The sequence below is a fragment of the Microcebus murinus genome, chromosome 13 (assembly GCF_040939455.1).
Source record: "Microcebus murinus isolate Inina chromosome 13, M.murinus_Inina_mat1.0, whole genome shotgun sequence".
NCBI classification, from domain to species: domain Eukaryota; kingdom Metazoa; phylum Chordata; class Mammalia; order Primates; family Cheirogaleidae; genus Microcebus; species Microcebus murinus.
In genome coordinates, this window is record NC_134116.1 from 76,955,167 (window position 1) to 76,969,559 (window position 14,393).

At 37.2% G+C, this 14,393-nt stretch overlaps 1 protein-coding gene across 2 annotated transcripts in view; it reads right to left on the reverse strand.

Moving 5' to 3' along the window:
- SACS (sacsin molecular chaperone) overlaps nt 1-14,393 on the reverse strand; it is a 79,784-nt gene that overhangs the window by 20,965 nt on the left and 44,426 nt on the right. For both annotated transcript variants that reach the window (XM_012744036.3, XM_012744035.3), the window contains exons 6-9: nt 14,273-14,384; nt 8,873-9,019; nt 4,717-6,205; nt 3,893-3,984 (exon numbers count right to left, since the gene is read on the reverse strand). In XM_012744036.3, the coding sequence (XP_012599490.2) occupies nt 3,893-3,984; nt 4,717-6,205; nt 8,873-9,019; nt 14,273-14,384 (1,840 nt within the window). The remainder of the gene's footprint in view (nt 1-3,892; nt 3,985-4,716; nt 6,206-8,872; nt 9,020-14,272; nt 14,385-14,393) is intronic.

Below are 14,393 nucleotides of genomic sequence, written 5' to 3' on the forward strand. Positions count from 1 at the left end.
TATTGATGAGAAAACAGAGGATCAAGGAAGGTGGGAAATTTGTTCAAAGTTACACAATAAATAGAAACGTCTGAGCCCAGATTTGTGTGAAGTCCAGGTTTACTGCACTATGCCCATTCAGCCTGAGGTTGCAATTGAAGATATGGAAGTCATTACCATGCATGGAAGTGGATGAATATACTTAAAGAAAGTAAGGAACAACCCATCTTTGGAGGGTGAACTGAGGAATAAGGATTCACAAGTAATTCTGAGAAGCAGCCAACGGAATAGGAGGATATCAAGGAAGAATGGTATCACAGAAACTGAGGCTGCAAAGAGTAGTAACGGAGCTTAGAGAGATCAGATAAAAGAAAGAGAAAAGCCAACTGGATTTCTTTTTTATTTATTTTTTGAGACAGAGTCTTGCTCTGTTACCCTGGCTAGAGTGCTGTGGCGTCAGCCTAGCTCACTGTAACCTCTAACTCCTGGGCTCAAACAATCCTTCTGCCTCGGCCTCCCGAGTAGCTGGGACTACAGGTATGCGCCACCATGCCCGGCTAATTTTTTCTATATATTTTTAGTTATTCAGCTAATTTCTTTCTATTTTTAGTAGAGATGGGGTCTCGCTCTTGCTCAGGCTGGTCTCAAACTCCTGACCTCAAGCGATCCTCCTGCCTCCACCTCCCAGAGTGCTAGCATTACAGGTATGAGCCACCGTGCCCGGCCAAACTGGATTTAATAACACAAAAGTCACTAACTGGTGATGTCAGCCAGACAATTTTAGTGGAACGACAGTGGAAGCACAAGTTTGTTTGCGGTGACAATGAATAATGACGAAGTACAGACAAAACAATTGTTCCTTCTAGAAGCTGGACTACAGTAGAATGCAAGAAAGGAAATCAGAGTCCAGATTTGTTTTGTTTTCCCTGAAATGGGGGATAGCGAAACATGTTTAATTGTTAGAAAATAGTAATAGAAGGGAATACTGAAAATACAAGCAGTAATTTAGTATTTTGCTAAGGGTTTTAAATGTGATCCAAGTAAAAGGTAAAAATTATCAAATAATGACACAGATTTTGTTGGAGCTACAGAATTAGAGAAGTGCCCAATGCAGGGAAAAAAACATCACATTTCAATTTTATGCAGCAGTACTTTCAAGACTGCTCAGTTGATTTTTATGGATCACTGGTAAACAGAAGTCCATAATATTCTGTGTCAGCAAAACAATGGAATAACCTCGATTTAGAGCAAAAACTATCAAATGTTGTTATATATTTGGGATGTTCTCTACCACATGAAGGGAGCTCCATACACATAATACTCTTGGCCTCCCTTCTCCCACTCACTAATACCTGCCATGTGTCCCACACCACCAGAAAGAGGGATGACTCATTCAGAAATTTAGAAAAAGCATTTGAATGTGCTCAGCAGGTCTCTCTGAGATGGCTTCTCCATGCTTGTGTTTGCAGGGGCAGACCCTGCAGGGAAGCCTTTGGCTTTCCAGTGCTGCCTGGGACCAGAGTGGTGACCTAATCCATTTAATTCTGGGGTTCAATGGAAGTCCACTGCCTGCTATAGGCCATAATTCCAGTATCATGATTATCAGTGACAGCAATGACTTTTGACTTCTACCTGCTCAACTCCTCTGCTTGCCTCTTCACTAACTTCAATCTCAGGAAAGAAAAGCAGTGTGTCACTAGTGGGGCCCCCGAAGTCCCTATGTCATCATGCTCCCAACATAGTAAAACTATTAATGGCAATAAATTTATATCAAAAACTAATTTTTGTTTAGAACAAATAGCATAAAAATAATTTGGAAGATACCCAGGAGGCAGTTACCCATTACCTATATGATTGGTTAAAAAAATCTGACAGGCTAGAGATCAGGGTTATTAAATAATCATGAGAGTGACAGACTAAAACTTAAATCTGGATAAAGAAAGTGACCATAAAGACAATTTCTAGGAGTTCTGAGCTACACATTATGAGTGGCAAAAAAATGCTAGAACATCTAATGAAACAATCCAAAGAAAACTAACCAAGAACCAGAGACAAAATACAGTGTTTACCATATAACCCCCAAATAACAAACCTGAATCCACAGTAGATGAGAAAATGAAAAGACATATAAAATGGGAAGACACAGCTTTGAAAGAAATTTATGAATTAAACTCATTTCGAAAAATATAGAAGGTCCATCCCCGTATCCACCTGGGGCTAGAGAAGCAAGCTGTGGCCATGCTCTATGCCATAGGCTATTTGGAAATCTTGAGCAAAAACAGTATTCCTCTGCTGGCCTTCACACCTTTCACCTGCTTCCATGTTGAATAACTTCGGCTGATTTCCAAATCTGTAGCCACCTCAGAAACTATTTGCCACCAACAGAAACATTCTCTTTAAGAAAAAGTAATATACCACAAAAGGAAATACTATAGCAACGAGAAAGAATGATCAACAGCCACACGCGACAATCTGCATGAATCTCACCAATGTAACAGTAAGTAAAAGAAGCCAGACACGAGAACACAGACTGTGATTCCTTTTATGAAATCACAATAAAAGCTAAATGAGTCTGTGCTGTCAAAAGGTAGCACGGTGGTTACCCTTGAGTAGTCATCTTGTTTTCTATTCTGGGTTACATGGATATGTTCAGTTTACAAAATTTCACTAAGCTTACATTTATAATATGTGTACTTTTCTGTAGGTAGCTTCTGCTTCAGTGCAGAATTTTTAAATAAGAATATAACACAGATAATTAAAAAAAATAGGATTTCCAAAACTTTGGAGCAAAACATGGCAGAGTTATAGCAATTCATGTTTAGACTCCCAAAAGGCTATTTTGAAGATGACAATTCACAATTAAATGAGGAATCTAGATGCTGGAAAAATCCATCTCACAGTTACCATTTTGGAGTTACTGACCCCTTATGGTAAGCAACATTTACACACATTTTCTTTCAGTCTCACTGTAATTCCAACCTAATTTGCCTCCCCCATTCCAATTCCTTTCACTTATATTTTAATGAATAAAGATGTACAATTATTGGCAACTTTTCCTAGAGTCATTACCTTTGAAAAGCAAAGAGCACATGTTATAAAAGACATATCACAAAGAGTATGCTTTACAAAATCAACCAGTGGGACAAATCTAGAATTTCTCAGGCCAATATCTAACTTAGAAAAAGTTCAGGTAATAATTTATTAAGGGAAAGAATATTGCAGACACTGAAACACAGTATGAAAGTTAGAACTATAGTGAGTGTTTTTCCCAAATTATCGCCATTTCCTAAAACACAGGACACTCATCAGACACCCATTGCTTTCCTAAGACCTCACAACTCCCCTTTCCTAACACCGTTACAGAGTTCATATTGTCTGTCCACATTTCCCTGAAGCAGATCACGTCTTAACACAAGCCCAGCACAACCACATAAAACCACGGAGGGGACAATGGTGTAGGAAACAGAGCATAGATGACAAGGTGGAAGACCTGACCTCCAGCCTCGGCTGGCAACCTTGATCTTAACCTTTCCTTCCTCATCTGTGGAATTTAACTAACAATCCCCATCCTATTACCACACAGGATATAAGGTATAAGGATGGGACACTCTGGTGAGAAATGGGAGAGCACTGGGAAAACTGACGCACCATGCAAGTGAAAGATGCTATTTCTGTAAACACATACCAGCACACCACGGCAGGAGAGATTTTTAAATACAGTATCACCTTTGAATTCTTTTAGATGCCAGAATAGCTACTGAAACATCTTAAAATATAACAATTATATTAAGCTGAACCATATGAAACTGTTGATTGATAGGTCTAATATGGATTACTCTTAATAGAAAACATAAAAAATGTTTGCATTTTTATAAAAAGGTTCATTTAAAAAAATACTAAACAACTATATTACCTCGGGTTTGGGCAGCTTCCTTTAAAGCAGCTAGAAGGTGAGGCTTCAAGTTATCCAAAATAAATCTCCCTTCAAGACCTGGGAAAAGGGACCTAAAAGGTGAAAGGAACACAGCAATTATCATAATCTTCTAACAATTCTAAAATTTAAAAAAAACAACCATATATTTAAGCCAATTAAACCTACGATTTCATTTTACATAAATTATAATACATATATCAAATCAAATTATAATAATTTTTAATGAGATATTATCTAGGTTTTGCTTTAAAACATGAGGGCATCACATACCATATTTGAATTCAGAAATATTCTAAACATCTTAGAATAAAACTAATTTTATTTTCTGAAATGTCAATATATGCTCTGAGTTATAAAGAATTATACTATTTTAATTAGTTTAAATTAAATTTCATCAAAGTAATTCATTAGTTACAAATCTGAACTGATTTTATTAGCACTTCATAATCATTGTTTTCAGTGTTCTGTTACTGAAATTTCAAAATAAAAACAACTGGTTGGATGACTTTTTAGCTGATAAACAGTTGAAGGCTTTTTAAACTTTAGAATTTAAAATGTATCCTTTAGCATTTTTTAAAATTTTTATTTCAAAATATTAAGGAGGTACCAGTGTTTTTGTTACATGGATGAATTCTGTAACACTAAAGTCAGGGTCCTTAAGTATTGTGACTATTTGTGCACTATTGTGTCTTGCTAACTACAAAATCTACACAGATAACTGATGGATATCACAACAGAGCGGACTCAGTGTGTAGGGGAGGAGCCCCGAGGAGTAAGCAAGCATTTTAGAAGTGGGACTCTACCTTGGGTAGTCCTCTGAGGTAATATAAATAACATCTTGATCTGATACCGATGAGGAGAAGGGGACAAAATTTCCATTTTGTAAAGGCAGCAGCTCCAGCCCAAGCAGCTCACTGTAGGCTTGGTCGGAAAGCACAAAGTCTAAAAGGTGAAGCTTCTCTTCAGCACTGCCCAGGTGTGCACACTTCCTCAGCACCTGCCGCACCCATGCGGGCGTCACCTTCCTCACAGGTGTCCCACCAGAGGCAGCTGTGAGCTGCACAGCAGCAGCCACATTTGCCGGTACCTTGGCAATCTGCTTCCCTGAGCTCTGGAGGTAGTTGAGCACGGTTTTCGCGTATTCCAAACTTTCATCGAGTTCTGAGAAGTAGGCCTGCTCCAACTTGACCCAGTCACGGCTAATGGAATAAATCACCGCATTCTGGAACAGCTCGCTGAACAGAGGTTCTAACACAGGCTGCCAGTGCACCCTGACCTTGCTCGCCTCAGGCCAAAGCTTATAGATGACATCAACCGACAAGGGGAAGTCAGAGCTCTTTTCTGTCTCCAGACGTTTTATTGAATCTAAGACCAGAGTAGCATAAGCTTTGGGGATGACATTCACGACAAGAAATTCATTCCACAAGGCTGCTGGGTCTCTCCACTGGTCCAGTTCTCTCCATTTTATGCTGCGGCGGTTGTCAGTCAGGCCAAAGAACCCACTGATGTGAACCGGGAGGCCTGTTCTGCTTTCCTCGCCAGGCGGTAAAGGAAGAAAACAAAATGCTTTTCCTGAGAAATCAGATATTGCTCCTTTTGCTTCATCATCTCTGCTTGATAAAGACATGGCTATTCCAATGACTGGGACAAATTTCAATTCATCAGCTAAAGAGTCAAGTTTACTGCTAATCCCTCGCCCACCCACACTGTTACACACCAACCAAGATGTCTTTTGCGCGTCCTTAGTACTCGCATCTTCTAAAACTATATTTACATGATATGTTACACAGGTGATGCTATTGCTTGGAATCTTTTTGCAATAGTTACTTATAGCAGTTCCCAGAATCTTTATAGAATTTGGCCGCTCATGTTTCAGTGCCTTATTCTCACTCGAAGTCACTCTAAACACTAGTTTCTCAGTTCCATCAGCCTCTCGGACATACAAGGAGACGTCCTGCACACTTTTCAGAAAGAGCAGCACTGTGTCTGCATCTGCCCTAAAAGATTCAAACAACTCCAGAACTTTCTGCTTATTATAGAGGTTACTGCTAAGCTGGGAAGGTTGTAGGCGAAGAGGGAAACGGAAAAATGTTCCTGGAAAATTGCCATTTATAAATGTTTCCTTGGTGCTTCCAAATATGCCAACAAATGGTGCAAATTGGTCTGAAAGTTCACTGATTTCTTTGCTGTCATCTTTGAGATTCCAACATTGACCTGATTCATGTGGGCCAAAAAGTGTTTGATGAGGATCTAACATTCCAATCTGGTCACCACTAAAGATACAAGGAACATCTGTAAAGAAAAATTTAAGTCATGATCAACTCTGAAATTTAATGGGCAATAATAATTATAAGTAAATAATTTTAATTACCATCAAAATACTATATATGAAAAAGTATGAACTATAAAATGACTTGAGAACAGATTTATCTACAAACAAGCTTAATTTACCTTTGTTAATATAATTCCGTGAACTACATCTCTGGAGATAGTTACTATGCTCGACTACCTCCAGAGAGGTAATCATGAAAAATAATGATTTCTCTTTGGATTCACTCCAATAATAAGCGCCAGGTATAGACACTTTCCATGATTATTGGGAAAACCCAGGCTATATCTTCAAATGTTCATTGAACAAAAGACATGAAGAGTATTTGGACAGTTACACTCAGGCCTCACAGCCATGTAAACCCAATTAAACAGAACACGGTTGCATACTATGCTCAAAATTTAACATTCAACCGTAGACTCTGAAAAAAGTGGGGGAGAAAATACAACATAGGCAACTATGCCCACCATCCTACTCAGAAAAACATGCCCTGGAGTGCATGTGAAATGAGCTCCCTGGGCCTCTGGAATAGAAGTGCTTCTCATGTTGGGAGCATCTTACCATGCTGAGCCTAATTATAATATTTAAAGATACACATTTTTTGTATAACATGGCCCCTAAATTGATACCAACTGCTTCACCCATTCCTCAACCAAAGACAGAGTGATACTTCAACACTGGAAAAAAGGCACATGTGTTAGACTTACTGTACTGAGGAAATTCCTCACCAGGTGCCCTTCTGAGGACCTCCCAGGGTGGTTCTGAAATATGTTTTGCCTCAAATGCTGACATTAACAACTAAGCTTCTTGCAAGATGCAATTCCACTGAAGTCAACCTTTAATATCTGTGATCGTCCACCATCACCAACTCCTAAGCTCACAGATATTTTAAGTTAACAAATGTTAACTCCACCAAGCCCTGGGTAAATCCATTGACCATGCAGTCCAAGACCGCTTCGTTAAACAGGGCCACACCTCCCTGACTAAAATCAGACCAGGGACTCCCAACACAGTAAAAGTATGACCTACCACCTTCTCAAATCCTAGGGTTAGAGAATAGCCACCAAAAATGTGCTCATTTTCAACTATGAAACAAAACCATACAGAGATGCAGGTGCTGGGGAATCAGCTGGGCTTGAACTTCACAGGTCATTCCTGCATACGTCTCCATGCTTATGCAATTCAATCTATGCCCCGTAACATTTACAAACTACTGCATGTCACAGACCTGAGGGATAATTTGCAAACAGGTGGATATACGAGTATTAATATTCATGGATAACAGTTATAATATTTAATGTATAATTTAATTTTATTATGCTATAATATATTTAACATTACTATAATATATTAATTTTTTTTTTTTGAGGCAGAGTCTCGCTTTGTTGCCCAGGCTAGAGTGAGTGCCATGGCGTCAGCCTAGCTCACAGCAACCTCAAACTCCTGGGCTCAAGCGATCCTGCTGCCTCAGCCTCCCAAGTAACTAGGACTACAGGCATGCACCACCATGCTCGGCTGATTTTTTTTTTCTATATATATTAGTTGGCCAATTAATTTCTTTCTATTTATAGTAGAGACCAGGTCTCGCTCTTGCTCAGGCTGGTTTCGAACTCCTGACCTTGAGCAATCCACCCGCCTCGGCCTCCCAGAGTGCTAGGCGTGAGGCACCACGCCCGGCCAAATTCATTAATATTAATGTAAGTGCAATATGCTTACTAAAATTTGGCTATAATTAGGATGACCCTACTTCCCACTCTTCTACACAGCAGTCCCAATTTAGGCCAATTGTCTAATACCACCCTCTTTCATGCTCAAATGTGTCCCAGTTTGAACAAGAAAGTACATGGTCATCCCAGCCATAGCTGTACCCCTGCCTCTCAATCTTTCCTTTTCCGGTAAGACGCAGTCTGAGACTAAACATAAGGACCAATTCCATAAAAGAATTTTTATCACAAAACTATAGTAAATACTAAGAGTTCTGATTCAGGAAGAATAGCCATATACTCTTAGAGAGGTCTACTTAAGAATTTCAAGTATTTCCAATTGTAATTATGAATGAAACACCTCATATTCCTTCTACTTTTGAAACATGATTTCAAAGTCATCTCTAAAATGCTTATAAGTCTAAGAAGAGCAGAATGGTTAAGAGACCAAAAAATGTAGACACTAGAACCACTTTAAAGATCTTCACTTTCTTAGTTATTCAATACCATTAGATATTATATTTTACTCTGTAGCCTTCTGATATTTATAAATATGTATAAGAAAATTTATGATAATTAGTTTGACTCTGAAAATTGTAGTATAAAATTTTTCAGAATAACAATTTTGTGTATTTCAAAAACTACATTTAAAATCTCACACAAAATTACTAATATTAACTGATTCCACCAGATCATAATGACTAACTTTTAGTATCACATGATGAAGTAAAACTTTGGTATAGTTACCATGGTAATTTCAGAAAATCCAAGACACACTGATATTTCATAGATATACTTCTTGCCATTGACAGAAGAATTGGGAAAGATACTTTTAAAATAGCATCACCTCTGAAGTTAACTAAATAAATTACAGAATATGGGCTAAAATACTTTCCAATATCAAGACTGAAAAGCCAAATGCTATACCTGTTATATGGTAGACAGAATTGAACCCAATTCCAAATCTTCCAACCTTCAAAGGGTCGTCCTTTTTCCTGCTTCTTGCTATTTCTTGAATGCCGTGCCAGTCCTCTGGGGTGAAAACCGCATTGTTGTACACATAGAGAGCTGACCCTGGGCAGGAAAATACATAGGCAGATCTTCAGACAGAAGGATGCCAGAGTGCTCAGTTCTACTTCAAGAGCTTCCCCTACACAAAGCTCTTATTCGATGGGAAATGGAGAGGAGTGCATCAAATTGACTGAATTCTACACTATAATTCCAATTGTTTTTACAATGGAAATAAAGACATACATTAATGGTAAAAATTAACAGCAGAAGAAATATAGTATGTTGGCTAAAAATCAAAGAAGGAAAAATTAAGGGTGTTATGGTCCTTAGACACCCAAAACAGAGGACAAACAAAGAAATTAATCAGTGTATATACTTTGTGAAATGTGTTCTAATAGTATATTTAAAGTTTTTTTTTTTGGTAAGTGGAAAATATTTATCAAATAAATATATAATATTTTAAATATTTCACATATTTCACCTAAATAACTATGTGATACGATGGATATGTTATTTGTTTCAATATAGTAACCACTTTACTATACACACACATATTTCCTAACATGTTATATACCTTAAATATACACAATAAAATTTACTTTAAAAAATTAAAAATAAGGCCGGGCGTGGTGGCTCACGCCTGTAATCCTAGCACTTTGGGAGGCCAAGGCGGGCGGATTGCTCAAGGTCAGGAGTTCGAAACCAGCCTGAGAGAGACCCCGTCTCTACCAAAAATAGAAAGAAATTAATTGACCAACTAAAAATATATATACAAAAAATTAGCTGGGCATGGTGGCGCATGCCTGTAGTCCCAGCTACTCGGGAGGCTGAGGCAGTAGGATCGCTGAGCCCCGGAGATTGAGGTTGCTGTGAGCCAGGCTGACGCCACGGCACTCACTCTAGCCTGGGCAACAAAGTGAGACTCTGTCTCAAAAAAAAAAAAAATAAATAAAAATAAAAATAAAGAACTTTATTAACATATTATTTCACAACGTGAAAAATAATCCTTGAGTAACACTAATAATCACGTTATAAGTGTTTGGAGTTTTGTTTTTTCATCAGCCTCTAGATTTTTTTTATTCAAGTCATTACTTGTATAAATTAGAAAACCACTAATGTGATGAATGTTCAAATTATACCAGAATTATACCACTTATTTATTGAGAATAATACCACCATCTCCAAAGTAAATCCTTTAAAAAGTTATATTTATAATTAAGAACTAAACATTTTTAGAACTTTACTTTTTTGAGACCTATCTTCAGAATCTCTAACATTCTTTGAATATATTCAACTATATTAATTTATACTTTAAAGATGATTAATATTTTTCTTTCAAAAGTTAATGAAGTGTAACATATATACAATAAAGTAGAAAGATCTTAAGGGTACAGCTTGATAAATTCTCACAAAGCAAATCAACCCATGTAATCTCCATCCAGATGAATTCTATAGGGCACTCCCAGCACCCCCAGAAGTGTCTCCTCTGCTCCTATATATTCAAGCACAGATATGAGGATGTTGGCCTAATTTGTTTTATAAAATTGCCATGACTACTCTTTTTAAAATAGTCAAAGTTGGGATATGAAAATAGGTCAGGCTGCAAAGGCTTTTTTGGAAAGGATGAGCACACAGTGGTGGGAGTGGCTCTGGTAGGTGAGTTTGGGTGTCAGACTCCGATCTCCAGTTATCAACTGAGGCACTGCAGGGAAACTGAAACCATTAAGACTTAGTTTCCTCATCTGTACAATAAAGATAAGAATAGTTATCTAACCACAAAAGAGTGATGAGGATCCAATGAAACAATATGAACAAGGGATTCAGCCAAGAACCTAGCAGACAGTAGACACCTAAAAATTAGTTGTAATAATCAGATATTATTACTGTTATAATCAATAGTATTATGTGATACTGTCAGTACTTAATATAATACTATTAGTCTTTGTATAATAAGAAATTTTACATAATAAATGTTATAGGAATAATAATAAAATAATTATTTATTATTCTATAGCTAACTAGAGCTGGTTTAAAATGGCGGTAGCAAGCAGTGTCTGGTTCTGCCTACTCCAAATGTCCATTAAAAACACCTACAAAGACACAGAATAAAGTACCACAAAAATTCAAACACTGAACACCAAGCTCAAGAGTGAATCTCTTGCCAGAATCTAAAAAGAACTCACATAACTGCAAGGTCCATGAAAGGAAATTAAGAAAATTCAGCAGGGAACACACCCAAGTAACGTTACCAAGAGCATGGCAGACTGCCAGCCTGAAGGAACACCCACCTTCCTTTCTGTTGTCAACCAGAAGGCTGGACAGCCAACCCTTTACTCCCTGACTGCTTATATAAACATTTGTTCAATTATGAACTAATAGGCCTTTATTTTGACAAACTCAAATAAAGAACTGTTTCATGAGAAAAAAAATTTCCTCTTTACATCCGCACTCTGCATGGTTTTTTAACCTATCAAAACTGCTGTTCCCATCCAACACCAACAGTGCAACTCCTTGACAGAAGAAACATGGTGAAAAGCATCCCTGTAAGTAGAATGACTAGGCCCAGAACTGGAGCTTCCATTACACTCCAGCTGTTCTATGTCAGAACAGGAGGTACACACAAAGGCAGCCCACCTTAGCAGAGGAAACTAGGGAACAACCTAGTTATTGTTTAATGGAGTATAATTCTGAATGTACTAATCCTGGAATTAGCAGAGAAAAGTATTTTGCCTTTGCCCTAATCAATGTGGAGTCTCACTGGATCACTCTCTGCTTCTATCACCAAGATAAATTTTCAAATGCCCTACATCTACCCTGATCAAAAGCGTTAGTTCTAAAAGTAAGATTAAGAAAGGAATAAACGTTCTGAGGAGAAATCAAAAAGGTTATCTGGGAAGGAAAGAACTGGCAGCAGGCTTGCAGTCTATTTCTCCCTTTACCCAGGGAATACCCATGAAAGAGATGGCCCAGCCAAATCTCCTTGTAGATATGCTGGCGACAGATCTCCAGGCAAACACTCTCATAGTATTTACTAGGAAGAGAGTCCTTAGCTACTTGATACTTTCATAAGGTTGCTTATCGTGAGCTTGGAATTTATCCATTTATGAGGCATAATTCCCTTGAAGATGTCACAGTTATGTGATTATCAGAGAAAACCATGAATATGTTTTATGACTGAAACAGTTCCCTTTGTGCAAGTAATGGTCTACATGTATCACTCAGAGACCACTTCTGTGAAATCCAGGCCAAAGCGTGTCCTAACGCAGCACAAAAGGACCTAGAAGAGGTACCAGGAGTCCTAGCACGCTCCATGCTTCCCTCACCTGTGTCTCCTTATAGCCATAGCCTTGACATCCTTAGTAAAATGTAATACTGAGTAAGATCTCTTATTCTTGTGTATCTGATTTGACAATCTTAGCTTTCTATTATCTCATAATATAAAATGGAACAAAAACAAGTGAGAGTCAAAAATTTTCAGCTGCGATACTAAGTGCCAGTAAAGGTGAAAGAAGCTGTGATCCAAGATGACTGCTCACCTCTGAGAAAGATGTGCAGAAGAAAGACATTCTCAAATAGGCAGAAGTATGGAGGGCCCTCAATCAATGTTCATTAAATAAAGAGATCAGAGATCATGGCCACCTACTTTTACATGTTCACACTGATTGTATTAATAAATTGGCCATTTTTAAAGAGCCTATCTCCAAATATTTTTATATAGAAACTCAGCTAAATAATCTTGTTTCAACTTTTTTAACCCTTTGCACTCAGATATCAAGTGTGACTCGACACGGTTAGCAAAAATTATAGAGATTAAAATTACTCTTTGAATTATCAATAATTTGAAATACAAAAAAATCCAAATAAATAAGTTTGTATGAAAAGAAACTCCAGTTTTTTATTCTACTGTCATTCTTTGTAAAATCTAGGGTATTTAAAAAATTAAATCCCGACTAGAATAAAGAAATCGAGAAAAAAGCAAGCAAGTGCAAAGAGTTAAAAGTGAGGTGTGAAATCAAGGATGGAAGCAAAAAATCCTAGACATTGGGTAAAATTTTGAAGGAAAATACTTCTAGGATCTCTTTACACTCCCACCTTTATGGTTCTATAGTACATACATAACAATTAACATCAGTATGCTATCATCAGAAATAAAACAGTATCACAAATATGATCTCATTTAATCCTTAACATAACTGGGAGAAAGATTTTGCTCTCATACCATCCGTAGGTAAGCAGTGAGTCAGTATGAGGGTCAGAGCTACTAGCTGGTTGGTACCCCTGTGTAGGACAGGACTTAAACTGAAATCCCTTGAATCCAAATCGGATGTCTTTCCACAATGGTTACATTAAATCATAGGCTCTTAGAGCCAAAAAACATTACAGGCTAATCTTTTCATTATCAAAATGATCTGAAGTTGGAGATGTCTGGCCTGAAACACTCAGGTGGCAGCCTTCAGGACTAGAACATACCACAAGCCTCCTGATGTTACCTCTCACTCATTTCTTTCTATAGAATAAATAAAGTGAAACTTTCAAATTACAAATTTGATCTAAGAATGACTACATTAGCTATAATAAATGCTAAATTTTAATTAGTAAGAATGTTGATTTTCCTCCTAAATCATAAAATATCTTTTTAAAAATATATGACATATTTCTTCAAAAATCTGTATAGCAAAGTCTGACTTGATCCTTCTTTTTCTCAATAACGTTCTGTCATACACAGTCATTCACAATCATCCTATTGACTTCAGAGCTCCACTAAAAGTCATAAACATTTTTTTTTCAAAACAAAGCTTCACAGAGTAAGAGTGAGATATCAGTAGTCTACTGGTTATGGTTCTCTTATCCAATCAGCAGTCTATTGGTTATGATTTTTTACTGTCTTTCATTTCCTTGTTCCCTCATCTCCTTCAATCTCTCTTCCCACCCCACTTCCAAATAGTGTCAAGGGTACTCTGAAAACAGAAAATAACACACAAGGTAGAGCCTCTTACAACTTCTTTCCAAATGCAAGAAAGTGTTAGGTACATGAAAAGGGTGTCCCTTTATTTTATTAATAATAAAATACAAGTTAATTGAATAAAAGAGGCTTTTGTAATTACATGGCTTGTTATTTTGTTTGAATTTTGAGATTTTTATTCTTTATTCTCAAAATACCTTCCCACCAAAAGCAGAGAAAAACATCTGAAGAAGTGCAATTAAACATGATGGGAAGTACAAATGATAATTTGTTCATTAAACAAAGCATTGTAAATCATTAAAAATCCCGTTAGTAAATAAAATAAAGCTTGCTCCTAACTAATTGATTCTTACCCTGATATTGTGCCATATCTTTCGACCAAAGAGTCTCCGTTCCATACTGAGTTTCATCATATAAAAATTTAACTTCTGTGGCCCCAGCATCTTCTGCATTCTGAATTAACTCCTAACCATG